The sequence below is a fragment of the Nomascus leucogenys genome, chromosome 4 (genome assembly GCF_006542625.1).
Source record: "Nomascus leucogenys isolate Asia chromosome 4, Asia_NLE_v1, whole genome shotgun sequence".
NCBI classification, from domain to species: domain Eukaryota; kingdom Metazoa; phylum Chordata; class Mammalia; order Primates; family Hylobatidae; genus Nomascus; species Nomascus leucogenys.
This window is the reverse complement of record NC_044384.1, coordinates 147024918-147040573: the sequence shown is the minus strand read 5'-3', so window position 1 is coordinate 147040573 and position 15656 is coordinate 147024918. Positions and strand designations below refer to the sequence as shown.

The 15656-nt window shown below is 40.7% G+C and overlaps 1 protein-coding gene across 1 annotated transcript in view; it reads right to left on the bottom strand.

Moving 5' to 3' along the window:
* The window catches only part of CSMD1 (CUB and Sushi multiple domains 1), a 2090842-nt gene that overhangs the window by 423720 nt on the left and 1651466 nt on the right, over positions 1–15656 (bottom strand). The window contains exons 19-20 of the mRNA XM_003271406.4: positions 7085–7201; positions 4846–5061 (exon numbers count right to left, since the gene is read on the bottom strand). Coding sequence (XP_003271454.2) covers positions 4846–5061; positions 7085–7201 — 333 coding nt within the window. The remainder of the gene's footprint in view (positions 1–4845; positions 5062–7084; positions 7202–15656) is intronic.

Sequence of the window (15656 nt, the reverse complement as noted above, 5' to 3'; positions counted from 1 at the left end):
GCTTTCCTTTCTTAGCTTCTGGGATGCCACTCTCCTAAATCACTGGACCCAACTTCTCAACTGGCTGATTTGGAACTTCTGCTGCCCCACGTGTTGAAATTAACTCTATGCTGATGGGTTTCCAGTATTTCTTTTTCTTTAATATGATCCTGTTATATGAACTGAAGGCTCTTGTCAATCACACTTGAATACATCCCTCAGTATCCCCAAGAGAAAAAGTCTGTATTTTCTTCCCAAACCTGCATTACTCCCAGTGGTTTTCATGTAAAACAGAGCATCCTCCTTCATGCAGGTTCAAAATCTTGACCCCACTCAGTATTTTATACCACACCTTCATTTCCTGCCAATCAAGTCAGCTCTAACCTAGCATTCTTCCTGTAGTGTCAGCTTCCATCTGGCATCTCTTGCTGGCATCATTGTGTAACATGTTCCTGTTGAGACTCACACTTTATCTTTCAAGTAAGCATTGAAAAAGGTCAGATCATGTCAAGCTCTTCAATCCATCCAATGGCTTCATGCAACATTCACAATTAACATCCAAGTTACTTATGTTATCAGCTCTCTGTAACTAACTTCACATCCTTCCACTTTCCCCTCAGTTTCAGGGGTCTGGCCACAGTGCCCTTCTTCTCTATCCTAACCTTGGTGGTCTGGTCCTCCCATTGCACCTCATTCTGCTGAGAGCCCACCCAAATTAGCTGGCCGGTCCATTCTCTGCTTCACAATCAAGTCTCAGCCTGTCAGAGACCTGCCTAGGCAATTAAAGAATGAGTACACTCTCCTCTGTCCCAGTTACTCATGACTCACTGAACCTCAGAAGAAGAAACAGTATCCTCATTTGAAAATTCATGGTACCATTGAAGGAGACAAATACAGAAAAGTCATTTTGGGAAAGAAATAATTTTGGTGTAAAAACCTTGTCATGGAAACGTTTTTCTCCTATGTTATATATAAGAAAACAAATTCTGCTTAGGGAAAAGAAGAAAGGCTGCATGTCAGACACCCTCTGACCTGGACAGGAGGAGTTTTGCCTGGTGAAAGATGCAGAAAAGCTTATTTATTTATTTATTATTTTTTTGAGACAGAGTCTCGCTCTTTTGCCCAGGCTGCAGTGCAGTGGCATGATTGCGGCTCACTGCATGCTCTGCTTCGTGGGTTCACGCCATTCTCCTGCCTCAGTCCCCTGAGTAGCTGGGACTACAGGCACCTGCCACCAAGGCTTTTGAATGAAGAGAAAATCACATATGTAATGGCACAAAGTGGTCCAAGTTTTAACCTTTTGAAGAGAATGACTGAGAAATGCTGCTAATTCACTAGAAGTTAGCACTCAAGAAGTAGACACATTGTACGGGGTGGGAATGTAAGTGTGGAGTATCCAATGCACATAGTTAGCAACCCATAGCAGACAACGTTACGTAGAATGGGGACTGTGCAGATTTATCTAACCCAACTGTAATATGGGGCTCTTTTTCTACAATATTACCATTAACATCTGGAGAAATACTGACTAGGAAACACAATCAGGAAATACTACTTTAATAAGGTTTTCTGAGAAAGGCAGAAATAAACTCGATTAACAGGAAAGAAGGCAGATATAAAAGCATATGAATGCCATTCATGATAAACAACAAAGTCTCTGGATGGGTAAATGCCTCATTTGTATAATAAACCTGCTAGTTATTTGTATACTTAAAAAAAAACTCCATGGTATCAGTGTCACTGGCAATTGTTTGCAGCACAGTTTCAAGGCAAAAATCCTTCCAAATGAAATTACTCCTCTAACATAGCTAAAGAATTTGTTTACTTTAAAGTCAACTTTGAAATCCAAAGTGTTGTCTTTTGTTTTTAAAAAGATTTCTGCTTGTGTGCAACTGTCTAGATGAAATTTATTTCTTCTGCAGGCTTTAGGTATTATTTTCTTTTTTTTTTTTTGAGACGGAGTCTCGCTCTGTCGCCCAGGCTGGAGTGCAGTGGCGCAATCTTGGCTCACTGCAAGCTCCGCCTCCCGGGTTCACGCCATTCTCCTGCCTCAGCCTCTCCGAGTAGCTAGGACTACAGGCGCCCTTCGCCACACCCGGCTAATTTTTTGTATTTTTAGTAGAGACAGGGTTTCACCGTGGTCTCGATCTCCTGACCTCGTGATCCGCCCGCCTCAGCCTCCCAAAGTGCTGGGATTACAAGCGTGAGCCACCGCGCCCGGCCTAGCTTTAGGTATTATTTTCTACTGGTTATGTTTAAATGAACTGTTCTAAATGTTTACAGACTTACAACTTTTAAGACCCATGAAAGAGTATTTTGTTGTTGTTGGCTTGCTTGTTTGTGTGAGTAGTTTATAATGAGAGTGTCAGTAGAATATAATAGTTACATTCTGACTTTTGGTTATTTGTATGGTCTGAGTGTGTTACCCAAAATCCATGTGCTGGAAATTTGATCCCCTTTTTGGGGGTGTTTATGTCATGAGGGATGCTCATTAATGGATTAAAGCCATTAAAAGGGCTTCTTGTCTTTTACCACATGGGGATATGGCAATTCTCCTCTTTCTGACGTTATTACCTTCTGCCATGTGATGACACAGCAAGAAGGCTCACCCCAGATTCCAGCACCTTGATCTTGGACTTCCCAGCCTCCAGAATTGAGAAACAAATTTCTATTATTTATAAATTACCTAGTCTCAGGTATTCTGTTATGACAAGTGGCACAAACAGACTAAGACGGTAGTCATCAAAAGAGTTACTGCCAGCCCTGTGCTGAGGGCATCAGAATAAGAAACTGATGCAGTAAAATGAATAGAATTTGCATAGACTCCTGAGAAACACCTGCAGAAGTGAACTGTAACAGACTTGCGTCACTGCCATTTTCTTTTTTTGGAGATCTATTTAAATTCATTTTGGATCATGATGAAAGTAAGAACTGGAGAAAGTGATACTCTCATAGTAATACTAATTGAGATACACCAGGGGAGAATGCAGAGAGAGAGGGATTTAGGAATTAGTGTTGGGAAGATTTAAGTCTTTGATATATGAAGTGGCAAGTTTCATGATTACTCCTGATTACAACAAATTTCCAAGAAATCAAGTGGTCTGAGCCAGTCTTGAAAGCTTCACTTGAGTAGTGAAATATCAAGAAAAATCAACAAAGTCAGATTAAGATAAATGGCAACTAGGTAGAATTAGAGGGAGTATAAAATAGTTCAGAGCATCTTAAAATCCCCAAGAAATATTTTCCTTGAAGACACTATTTTATTTTACATAATGTTAATCAACATGCAGTAGTTAGTAGGCAACTGTGAAGTTCTTATTACAGTTGATTTTTGAAAAATGTGGGTTTGAACTACTTGAATCCATTTATACATTAATTGTTTCAATAAATACATGGACAAGTTTTTGGAGATTTGCTACAACTTAAAAACACATGCAGATGAACCATATCATCAAGACATATCTTAAAAATTAGTAAAATGTTAGGGATATCATGAAAGCATAAAATATATGTAGATACTAGTTTATCTGTTAATTGACTGTAGGCTTTTGGTCAACAGAAGGCTATTAGTAGCTAAGTTTTGGGGGCATCAAGAGTTACCCTCAGATTTTCCACTGTGTGGGGGTTGACACCCCTAACCCTTGTATTATTCAGTTACAGTTGACCTTGAATAATACAAGGATTAGTGGTGTCAATCCCCGCACAGTGGAAAATCATCTTACTTGTGAGTAACTCCTCTTACAGTAAGATACAGCAGTAGAGCTGTTGTTTATATAAAAGTGGGGCAAGCAAACTTTCTACCAAGATCTTCAGTTTTGGTTTGGGAGATAAGAAAAATACTCAAATATTGCGACACATAATCTCATAAGTGGCATCAAAAGTTATTAAGGAATTTATGAGATCTCAAAAGTAGAATAAATTACATGTGACTGTGGTACCCAGGGACCACCTTATGAAAATTACATTTGATCTGGGCTATGAGGAATAAGGAAGGAAAACCCTCTTTGTCCAAAGCATCATATGCACAAATGCAAGTTAATATGATTGTTCCCATCCTTTGGCAGCTGTAGTGCAGCAGGGCCCTTACTGTTGGTGGAGGGTGGGGGCATGCTGGAAATGAAGACACTGCAGAGATTCTGAGTGTGACCCATTCACTGAGCATCATTTGTTTATGTGACCAAGTTTATCTCTCACATGTATGGCCAGTTTTTAAGTGGGGGCAATTTTTTCTTATCTGTAGAAAAAATTAGCATCTATGTCATAGAACTATACAAATTAAACAATCTAACCCACACAAATAATTTCTGCTGTAACATCAACCTTATGCGAATATTATCTATATATTATAACTAAAAATAAAGATGTTACTGAACTTGGAGTATTTTTTGTCACTGCATGTGAATATATTAAATTACAAGCTCATCCTCAACTGTGTGTCCACCTGCTTCTTTCATCCTAGAGGTGGTTGTCAGTGCAAATATTGGCACCTACTGAAGGGTAGAAACCAATGCAATCAGGTGACAGCTGACCCAGAGGACACCTCCCACTGAGGGAACTTTCCTCAGAGATCTTGCAGAGTTGGTGAACAGAATCGAGTGAGAAAGGCTTGGCAGAATATAGTGACATTTACAGATTTTTCAAAGATGAGAATTCACAAATTGTATAACACAAAGTGGCATTTTCCGGATGCCACATAACTGTACTTGTGCCCTGCTTCGTGGAGGCTCAGCCTGCTGCACCCCATTGGTTGGAATCAAGTCACGCATGTAGACACACACACACACACACGCACACACACACATTCTCACTAAGAGAAATGGCAGTATTGTTGCCAGAGGAGAGAAACTGCAAACAAGACCAACATACCTGAAAACGTGATATTGAAGCCCTCGTACGAAATTGAGAAGTCTGATATAAACCGAAGCTGGGCAGTGAAGTTTCCGAACAAGCCTGCCTTGATCGTATGAGGCAACACCGACCCGGTGAGCCTGGCAACGGGCTCGGAAAAACTTCCATCCTCTGTGATCAGTAAATAGTCATGGGAACTCTCAAGATGAAAGGTGTGAAAGATCATTTGAACTCCTGAGAAATGAACGGGGTGGGGGAGAGAGAGAGAGAGACAGAGAGAGAGAGAGACAGAGAGAGAGAAACACACACGGGGGGCAGACAGGGAGAGGGGCAGAGAGAGAGACAGAGACATAGAGGTGACAGAAATGGAGAGGAAGAGAAAATGACAGGGGAAGACAGATTCCAGAGAGTAATAGACACAGAGAGATAGAGATGATAGAGAGATGAGAGAGAGATGGAGAAAGACGTAGAGGAGAGAGAGAAAAAGAGAGAGGTTAGGAGAGGTAACAGTTGCTGAAAATTTTTTTCTGGACTTAGACACATCAAGCCTTAATCAAAATATTAAAATGTTAACTTAATATGTAAATCTAGCTTTGAAGTTTAAGAGGAAAATGGGGGGAAAGAGGATGGCTTTAGAAATGAAAAAAAGCAGAGGGGATAAACAACAAAAATAAATACTTCAGTGCATGTAAGTACAGATATGATGTAAATATGAAGACATGACGTGGATATGAATATTGAGGTAGATATGGAGATTACAGATGTAGCTATATACAGATACGGATATAGATATAGATATTGGCATAGATATGGATATTTAAGAAAAACAGGTGAGACTGTTTACACTGGGTTTCATACAAAAATTCTCAGTAGGATCTTAGGGACAGTATCTGTCCCAGAGGGAGAAAGGACCAGACAAATTTTCAATTTACTCTGAACAAGTGTATTTTAGAAAATCTTATTTGGAGGTCTGCATAACTGAGGAAAAACTTCCTTTAAAATATAGTTTTAGATGCCCGTAAAGCACATGACCTCACAGTAACCGGAATTACAAAGTCTTATTTCTGAATTCCTATAGTGAAATTAATAAAATTAACTGTGAACAGACAACTTCTAATAAAAATGTGTATTTTTATGATTATAAAACTTTGATCACTCATAATCTGTGTCTTCTTTATGCTTAATTTCCTTCAGGGCAAGTTCTTCCTTCATGTCATTCATGGTAGCATAGTGCCACACAGTATATATAATAAAATGTAGCCATTTAATATAAAGCCAGGTTCAAATCTATGTGAAAAGGCAAAGTCTACATAAATACTTATGTGATCGAAATTCCAAACAGAGTCTTGTTTATTTTATTTTTTGAGACAGAGTCTCTCTCTCTCTCCCAGGCTGGAGTGCAGTGGTACAATCTCGGCTTGCTGCAACTTCCGCCTCCTGGGTTCAAGCCATTCCTCTGACTCAGCCCCCAGAGTAGCTGGGATTACAGGCATACACCACGATGCCTGGCTAATGATTTTGTATTTTTAGTAGAGACAGGGTTTCCCCATATTGGCTGGTCTGGTCTGGAACTCCTGATCTCAGGTGATACACCTGTCTTGGCCCCCAAAGTGCTGGGATTACAAGTGTGAGCCACTTCGCCCGGCCCCACATACTCTCTTAAAAATGACAACTTTAGTCACAGAAAAAAGATTCAGGCTATAATCCTAAACCCAGTGTTTATAATCTACATTTCCTGCACAAAATGCAAAATCTCCTGATCTTCACTATGCTTACCTATAAAATGAGGATAGAAATATCTATTCTATGAGGCATCTCTGGATTATGTGAAGATAAATTATTCATAATGTATGATCATACTGGGTAAACATAAAATACAAGGAAAGTACAAAAATTGTCCCAGATTTATTATGAAGTTAGAAATTAGACAATCGCTTATTTCCCTTTATTTAATCAATAGTCAGATTTTATCGAATAGATGCCTTTATTCCTTACCACGATACCTATATTTCAGGCTTATATTCACATGCATATATTCAGGTTATCTGATAAACAGAGAGCAAAATGAGGAATCGCTTTTATTGTACAGTTGAAAGACTATTGTTCTTCCAAAATCTTATTAAATAATAAGTTAAAAATTTGAACTATACATGAGAAAAGTAGTTATTTGTTTATACTGTAATATGTTTTTGTTTTGTTCCCGTTTTTCTGTCTCATTTATTTGTCTGTATGTTTGAGACCTGTGATAGATTCTTACCTTTTCCATGAGACACTTCAATGGTCCACGTGCAGTTTAAAGAGTTTGGATAAAAATCTGGAAACCCAGGAGAAAGGACTGTTCCAGTCTTCCCTTGGATGTAGCCTCCACATAGAGCTTAAAATAATTAAGAGAGATGATTATAGCACTAAAGTTTCATAATGATTGCCAGAACAAAATACTGGTTAAATGGCATGGAATTTGCACAAGGATTAACAGATTTAATGTCATATCCAAGAAAAGCCAAGCAAAACCTGAGCTTTATGTTACTTGCAAATATGCTAGTTCATATGTAGGCATCTTAACCACTACAAAACCTTGACAACATAACACAGAATAAGGCACAGCAGGAGAGCTGGAACCTGCATTAACAAGCCTCAGAATTGCAGAAATAGTGCAGGTTTGCACTCCTGAGAGCTGCTGGTCTTCTTAGCGGCACTTCATTGAGTTCAAATCCCCTCAACAAAGCATGCCGTGTTCAAACACTCACTTCAGACACTCATCTTGGAAGAAGAGAAGAGAAAGTCTTATGTAATCATTTCAATGGGAAAGCGGCAACAATTAGGATGTCAGCAGAATATGGGAACTTAAGTGCTCAACTCTGATGTTAGAAAGTTATGAGTTCAAATGCTGGCTCAGCTTCTCATTAGATCTGTGATCTCTGGTAAGTCTCTCCATCCTTTACATTTCTCCCATCTTGAAAATAGAAACTATGATACAATCCATCTCATGGACAGGTGTTTGCAATGACTGCCACTGTACAACACAACTTACAGTGTGTAGTAGATACTAAATGATTAAAATGGCACCTACTGATAGATACTGATCAAAACATTATTTACTGAGAGTTGCTAACAGGAATTCAATTCTTACGATATCAGTAATTTAACATTTTGAATAGACTCCATATACCCTAATTTTACAGACATCAAGAGGAGAATATTGACATGTTCCCGCCCACTTTCTTCTTTTAGTTCATATCTTAAGACCTCTCAAGCTATCCTATGAATGGAAGCACTGAACTGAAAAAGAATACAAGGAGATAGAGTCACCAGAGCTGGAGGGTAGAGGCAGGAAAGGCAATTGCCGTTCATGCTCTGCAAACAAACAGCCATGTGTCTTGTGAGCCACCAAGTGCTCCAGGTCTTGCTCTTCTCCTGGAACCTCTCCACGTGCAGTTCTAAGGCCTATGGATGTCACCAGCTCAGATCTCGAGACCAGGCTACCCACCCTCACTGCAGCACCTCCACTGTGATGGTGAAGGTTATGTGCCAATGTGACTCGGCTAAGGGATGCCCAGATAGCTGGTAAGAGGCCAGGCATGTCTGTGAGGGTGCTGCTAGGAGAGATTAGCATTTGAATCAGTGGACTAAGTGAAGATTTGTTTTCACCAATGTGAAATGGCATCATTCAATCTGCTGAGGGCTTGAACCGAATACAAAGGCAGAGAAAAGGCCGGGCACGGTAGCTCACACCTGTAATCCCAGCACTTTGGGAGGCTGAGGCAGGTGGATCACGTGAGGTCAGGAGTTCAAGACCAGCCTGGCCAGCATGGCGAAACCCCATGTTTATCAAAAATACAAATAATTAGCCAGGCATAGTGGCGGAAGCCTATAATTCCGGCTACTCAGAAGGCTGAGGCAGGAAAATCACTTGAACCTGGGATACAGAGGTTGCAGTGAGCTGAGATCGTGCCATTGCACTCCAGCCTGGGGCAACAAGAGTGAAACTCCATCAAAAAAAAAAAAAAAAGGCAGAGTAAAGAAAAATTTTATCTTTTCTTGACCTGGGACATCCATCTTCTCTTGACCCTGACTTCAGAGCTCCTGATTCTTGAACCATCACACCCAGGACACACACCTGCAGCTCCGCTGGTTCCCAGGTCTTCGGTCTCAGACTTCATTATGCCAGGGGCTTTTCCAGGTGTCTAGCTTGCAGAGGGCAGATCTCGGGACCTTTTGGCCTCCCAAACACATGAGCCAATTCCCACAATAAATCTTGGTTGTGTTTCTCTGGAGCACACTGACTAATACATCCACTCACTAGCTGGTGACACGTGCAAGTTCTCTACTGCTCTGTGTTTCCACAGCCTCACATGTCAAAGGGGGCAAAAATCACGGCTCATCCCTGCTTGCTGAAGAATGAAATAAGTGAATACATGTAAGGAGCTCACAGTAGTATCTCACAAGTGAAACATCACTCAGTGTCACAATTTACTACGCATTTCACAAGACTCCTTTGCTTTTTTATTTTTAACATGTCCACATTCTGTGCATGTATGTATTTATACTTCCTTTCTAAAACTAGGTAAGATGAACTATCATGAAGTAAATGACACTCAGAATAACTTCTTCCAATTAGTATGATCATTCTGAATTATGTTTTATAAAAGCCTCTTCCACAAATAATATTCAAAAAAGAATTAGATAATCTGGCCGGGCGCAGTGGCTCACGCTTGTAATCCCAGCACTTTGGGAGGCTGAGGCGGGCGGATCACGAGGTCAGGAGATCGAGACCACGGTGAAATCCCGTCTCTATTAAAAATACAAAAAAAAAATTAGCCGGGCGTGGTGGCGGGCGCCTGTAGTCCCAGCTACTCGGAGAGGCTGAGGCAGGAGAATGGCATGAACCCGGGAGGCGGAGCTTGCAGTGAGCCGAGATCGCGCCCCCGCACTCCAGCCCGGGCGACAGAGCGAGACTCCGTCTCAAAAAAAAAAAAAAAAAAAAAAAGAATTAGATAATCCATGAAAGATGTGAAAGATGTGACAAGCCTCATCATGCTCACTAACCATGCATCTTAAGGGAACAAATCATCTCCTTTAATATGTAAACCTCATGAAAAGCATGATATAAAAATCAGCAAAAGAGAAAATTTTTAAAATAAGTTCTAGAATATTTTAAGAATTTCTCACGGAATTTTTGCATCTTAAGATTGCAGTGACTCCACATTTCACTGTGAAAGAAGTAGCATTGAACATCCCACTTGAAATTAATATATTCAACAAATAGTTATTGGGCACCTGCTATTGAGCAGGCCCTGCCCCCAGCATCAGGGATGATTAATAATAAGAGAGATAAAATACCTGCCCTTGTAAAGTATGCCTTCTAGTTGGAAAAGACAGGATAAAACCTGGAACAACATAAAAGGCAGATGATACATAACACTGGGAGATGACAGATGACTGTGAAGAAAGTTAAGAAAGAGGGATCGGACAGTCTGAGGCTTGTGGGCGGCCAGGGGTGCCAGACTTAGGAAGTGGTCTATAAATAAGGACTTGAGAGAGACAAGGAAACACTGAATACCTGGGGAACAATTTGGGTAGAGAGAAAGTGGCTAGGACCAGGGCTCAAGCTACACTGGAGCTGCAGGGGTAGGGAACAGAAAGGACACCTCTGTGGCTGGTGGGTCCTCGTAAGGGTTGGAGGTTTCTTTCAGTGACATGATAGGGCACTGGACAGCCCTGCCTAGAAAAGGACGCGATCTCATGACCTACCTGGGGTTTAGCCCTGCTCCTGAGGCTGTGCTGGGTGAATACACAGCGGTGAAGGGAGGAAGGCGGTCAGGACCCCGAACAAGGGCACTGGCAGCAAGATGGAAAGACATGGTCTGAACCTTCCTGTGTCCTGAAGGTAGAGCCAGTGGGACTTTCTCCTGAATGGGATATGGGCATTACGCTAAAAAACGGAGGAGCTGGGGGTGACTGTGTGGTCATAACCTGAGTGTGAAATAACTACAGGCGAAGGAGATCTCAGGAGAATCAGGTCAAGAGAGTAAGGCAGGCATTCAGCTTTGGATACCAAAGCTCCATGTCTGCTGCTCTTGCGTGTAGAATGGTTGACACTGCAAAAGGATACACAGTTCTGGAGGCCATGGAAGAGGGTTGAGCAAGGGATAGAAGGGAGACCACAACTACATCAGATCACAGGGCAGTGAACGTAGAAATAAGCTTCCACAGAGGGAACTGATGCCAGAGCACCGTGTAGTGGGAAGAAAACCAGCAGAAGATGGAGGAGTCCTGAATTCAGAAGCTTTGGATTCGTAATTTTCACTGGTCTATGATTGGATTGGTGTGAATGGATGCAATAACTTCTCAAATTTTTATGAAGACATTCACCATAATGAATGTAAAACATTTTCTGTAAAACTGAGATATCTTATATCCAAAGCTATTTCTCAGTAGTCTTTATCCCAAAATCCGCATGTTATATAAACTGATAAAATTAATTCATATCCAACTACATTTAACAACATAAAAACAATCAATCTTTATTTTATCCTCTGTCTTCATATCATCAGGAAAAGTTAGTTGATCATCTATTGGGGAAAGATCCGGGAGGGAATGTGCTTTGCCCTCTTTTTGATGTTTTCCTTCCATACCGCACGGAACCCAGAAATCACTGAACAGCCCTGTCATGCTGCCATTAGGAGAAACTCAGATAGAAAGTTAGAGATAAAGCTGCTCTCAGGCTCGTTTAGATTTATATGGGTGCAAACACAATGTAGTCCGATTCACACATCATGAAGACTTTACATAAAAATAATTCTGTCCACAAATCCTATAATATTTTTCAGGAGAAGGAAATTTGATGTATGGAGAATTGAATTGGTATTGTCACCTAAAATTGAAGTGAGGAGACGAGAGAATAAAATGAAATACCTGAATTACATTTTAGTGTCTATACAGGTGATGGCTATATTCATATGTAGACATGTCTACATTCCCTTAGCAGAGCTACAAATATAGCTGCCCATAATTTGAATTACATTAATCTGTTTCTTCATGCATGGTAGATCCATTTCTGAGTAGCTGTAAAAGACACAGTAAAAATTTTACAGTTGCTGTCCTTAATGCTGTAATTTCCTGAGTTTTACTTTCCTATTTATGTAACCTACCCAATATCAAGGATGCAGGTATGTTACATCAGAAATCTTTTCGGTGGAGGACTAAGATATGCAGAAATCACTGAAGAACAAAAGAGGAGACATATGTTGTGATATTTTCCCGGCTGAGTTGAAGTAAAGCATCCAACTGTGTGTGTGTGTGTGTGTGTGTGTTTTTTTTTTTTTTTTTTTTTTTTGAGAGGAGACTTGCTTCTTTGCCCAGGCTGGAGCGCAGTGGCGAGATCTTGGCTCACTGTAATCTCTGCCTCCTGGGTTCAAGCAATTCTCCTGCCTCAGCCTCCCCAGTAACTGTGATTACAGGCATGTGCCACCAAGGCCAGCTAATTTTTTGTATTTTTAGTAGAGACGGGGTTTCACCTTGTTGGCCAGGCTAGTCTCGAACTCCTGACCTCAACTGATCTATCTGCCCTGCCTCAGCCTCCCAAAGTGCTGGGATTATAGGCGTAAGCCACCATGCCTGACCCATCCACCCATTTTTCAACTTCTGTCTTTTGTCCTCTGCTTTTATCCATTTATCCATCCAATCCTGCATTTAGAGCTACTTATTAAGAAACATACTACTATTTTCCAAACATTCGTTGATGCTTCTGGGCATAGAACAATGAGTAAGACAGACAAGTCTCTGTTTTTCCAAAGTTTACATTCTAATGGGGAAGGCAAATAACTTAGTTTTAAAACTCCAGATAACTAGGTCTAATTTATTCTAAGAACAAGAATATTAACTTGTTCTCTAAACTCAGTGGAGGTCTAGCTGATTAAAGCATAATGGACATGCTAGTGAATCAACAAAATGATGAATGCACATCCTGGCAAATGTCCACTCCCAGGATGGTGACTCTGGAGTAAGTGATACAAAGTTGGAGGAAATGCAGAAGATCAGAAGCAGCCCCATGTTAGTAGGCAGCCCTGAGACAGGCTGTCTGCTGAGGTTTCTCTGCCAACTCATTCCAGGATCCTGTGGCTTCCTGCTGATGTTCACGGCAAAGCACACAGCCCTCTGATGGATTCTGCAGTTATTTATTGTCTTCCCACCACCCCCTCCATCCCATCACTTCCCCAGACCCTGACAAAGTCTTCTAATAAATGGAAGTTTGCAGAGTCAGTTACTGTTGCCTGGAACTAAGAAATTGAATTCAACAAGTTTATGGATGGGAGGAAGGCGACAGTTGAAGCATGCAGGCAATTTCACAGGCAACAGTGATCTCCGTGTTAGAGAGGGCGGTGGGAAAAAGAGGAGCCAGTGATGATAAACCTGGTAGCTCCTGGACGGTGGCATTCACCTCCACAGTGCCCAGCTGTAACTTGAAACCTGACAGCTTCCACATGTCCATGTTAAACACGGACCTCGTTCTCCACATGTACATGTTAAACACGGACCTCATTCTCCACATGTACATGTTAAACATGGATCTCGTTCTCCACATGTCCATGTTAAACACGGACCTCGTTCTCCACATGTACATGTTAAACATGGACCTCGCTCTCCAACTGTGTTGAATTTCCAACTGCTTGCTAGGTTTCTTGGGATGTCACCTTGGAGTCACCTCTCTCTCCTAAACTCCAGTATCCTCCTAGTGACACTTCTATCTACTCCCCACTTTCAATTTCTTCAACTGGTGTGTTTCAGGTCATTTTTGTCTCATCAATCGTCTAGCCTCGGCATGTCTGCCTCTTCCTCAAAGAGATCCACCTGTCAAAGCACAGCCTTGGACCTGATCTGTTTCCATCTTTTCTCCCTTTTTCCATCATTTTCTTGTTCTCCTGAAACCACAAATACAGTTCTATTTGAAGCCAGACTTAACGACTTACCTTCCACTTCAATAATATTCATAGACTCTCCATGCCCTACAGAAGTCATTGATTTTATTCATATATTTATTTATATGAATACATAAATATATTTTTATGAATAAATATGTTGTTCACACATTTATTTATAATAGAAACATTCTACCAAAAGGAATCTTGTGCAGAAACCCCCAGTAGGAAGGAGAGGAGTAAATTAGGGCAGTCCAGTTGCACAGGAGAGATTCCAGTCCTGATGGCCATTTCCCATCTCACCCTCAGAAAAACCCTGGGGTCCTCACAGTGGGATCGCTGGACACTGCAGCAAGAATCTCTGACTATGTCCATAGACCAGCACTCAAGGCATTTGATCATCATCTACCTTCAGTGATTAATTCACACCCCTGAATCCTCCAGGCCTCTTTTGTTCTCTCTGCACCTCAGTTTAGAACCATTTCTTCACGTTGGAAGATGTCCCTTCCTCTCAACCTCCATCTTAAAGATAGATCTCCAAAACTGCCTCCAAGCTTTCAATATCCCAAATTGGAACTTTTTTTCCCCACTTCTTTATCCTCAACCACTTTTCTGTGTCTAATAAAGCACTTACTTCATTGTGTGATTTTTAAAAAAGTCTTTCCTTTTGCTATACCGATAGATTTTAAACTTCAGTGTGATTGCAAATACAGCAGGTTCTCAATAAATGCTGTGGAGAGAGTAAACAGTTTTCAAAAATACTTATTTAATAAAAAAAATTCAAAGTTTTCTTTGCGTTTTGATTTTCACAAAATTAAAGGACAATTTATCCCAATGTTCATTTCTTTAACATTTGAATGTGTGAAAGAGTAACATTAAAAACACACTGAACTGATGCTATGGACCCAGGACAGACACTGAGTTTATCGTGTTTCATGTTGATATGGAATATTATAATTAATTCTTTTTTTCTTTTCTGAGAGCTATGAATGTTTAAAGGTTTAAATATCCTACTTATGTAGCTTTTGTTGCAAGAAAAACCCATGGGATTTAAGAGATTGCTTAAGATTTAAAGGGTAACGAGAACATGTCTTACAGTGGGACAAAAACTACCAAACATGACTGACTAAAACTCTCATATCAAACTCTAACATCACCCAAAATTTGTAGATTTAGTAATAGCGTTTTCTTTGTGGAGACAGTCTTGCTCTATTGTCCAGGCTGTACTGTAGTGGTGTGATCTCGGCTCACTGCAGCCTTGACCTCCTGGGTTCAAGTGATCCCCCTGCCTCAGCGTCCTGAACAGCTGGGACTACAGGCACATGACAACACCCCCAGCTAATTTTTGTGTTTTTTGTGGAAATGGGGTTTTACTATGTTGCCCAAGCTGGCCTCGAATTCCTGGGCCCCAGCAATCTACCTACCTCAGCCTCCCAATGTGCTAGGATTACAGGCATGAGCCACCATGACTGGCTTACTAATAGATATTCACCATAAATTCTTTAAACTCTGAAACATGCTCCAGTGCTGCAAATTATAGTCACGCTATTGATTCCTTTGAAAGGTTTAAATCTCCAATTTACATACATTTATATCAGTAGACAATAAAGAAACAAAATGAACAAGCTAAGTGTACTTTTATTTTCCATGGAAAATGCCACTCATATAACTGGCATCCCTATAGCATCTCAATTCCTGTACTGCAAAACCTATTGGCTCTTTTTCTCCATTTCTCCTAAATCATTCTCCTATTGATCCTCCACTCAGTTTGCATTGACCCTACTTTGCTAAACTTCCAGGAATTCTTAGACTGTACCGCACCTATTACCTCCTGGTAATTTTCCTCATTTCCTGGGAAGCCTGTTCACATGCTGGCTACTTCGGGAAATCCTACCCAAAACGGAAACACCA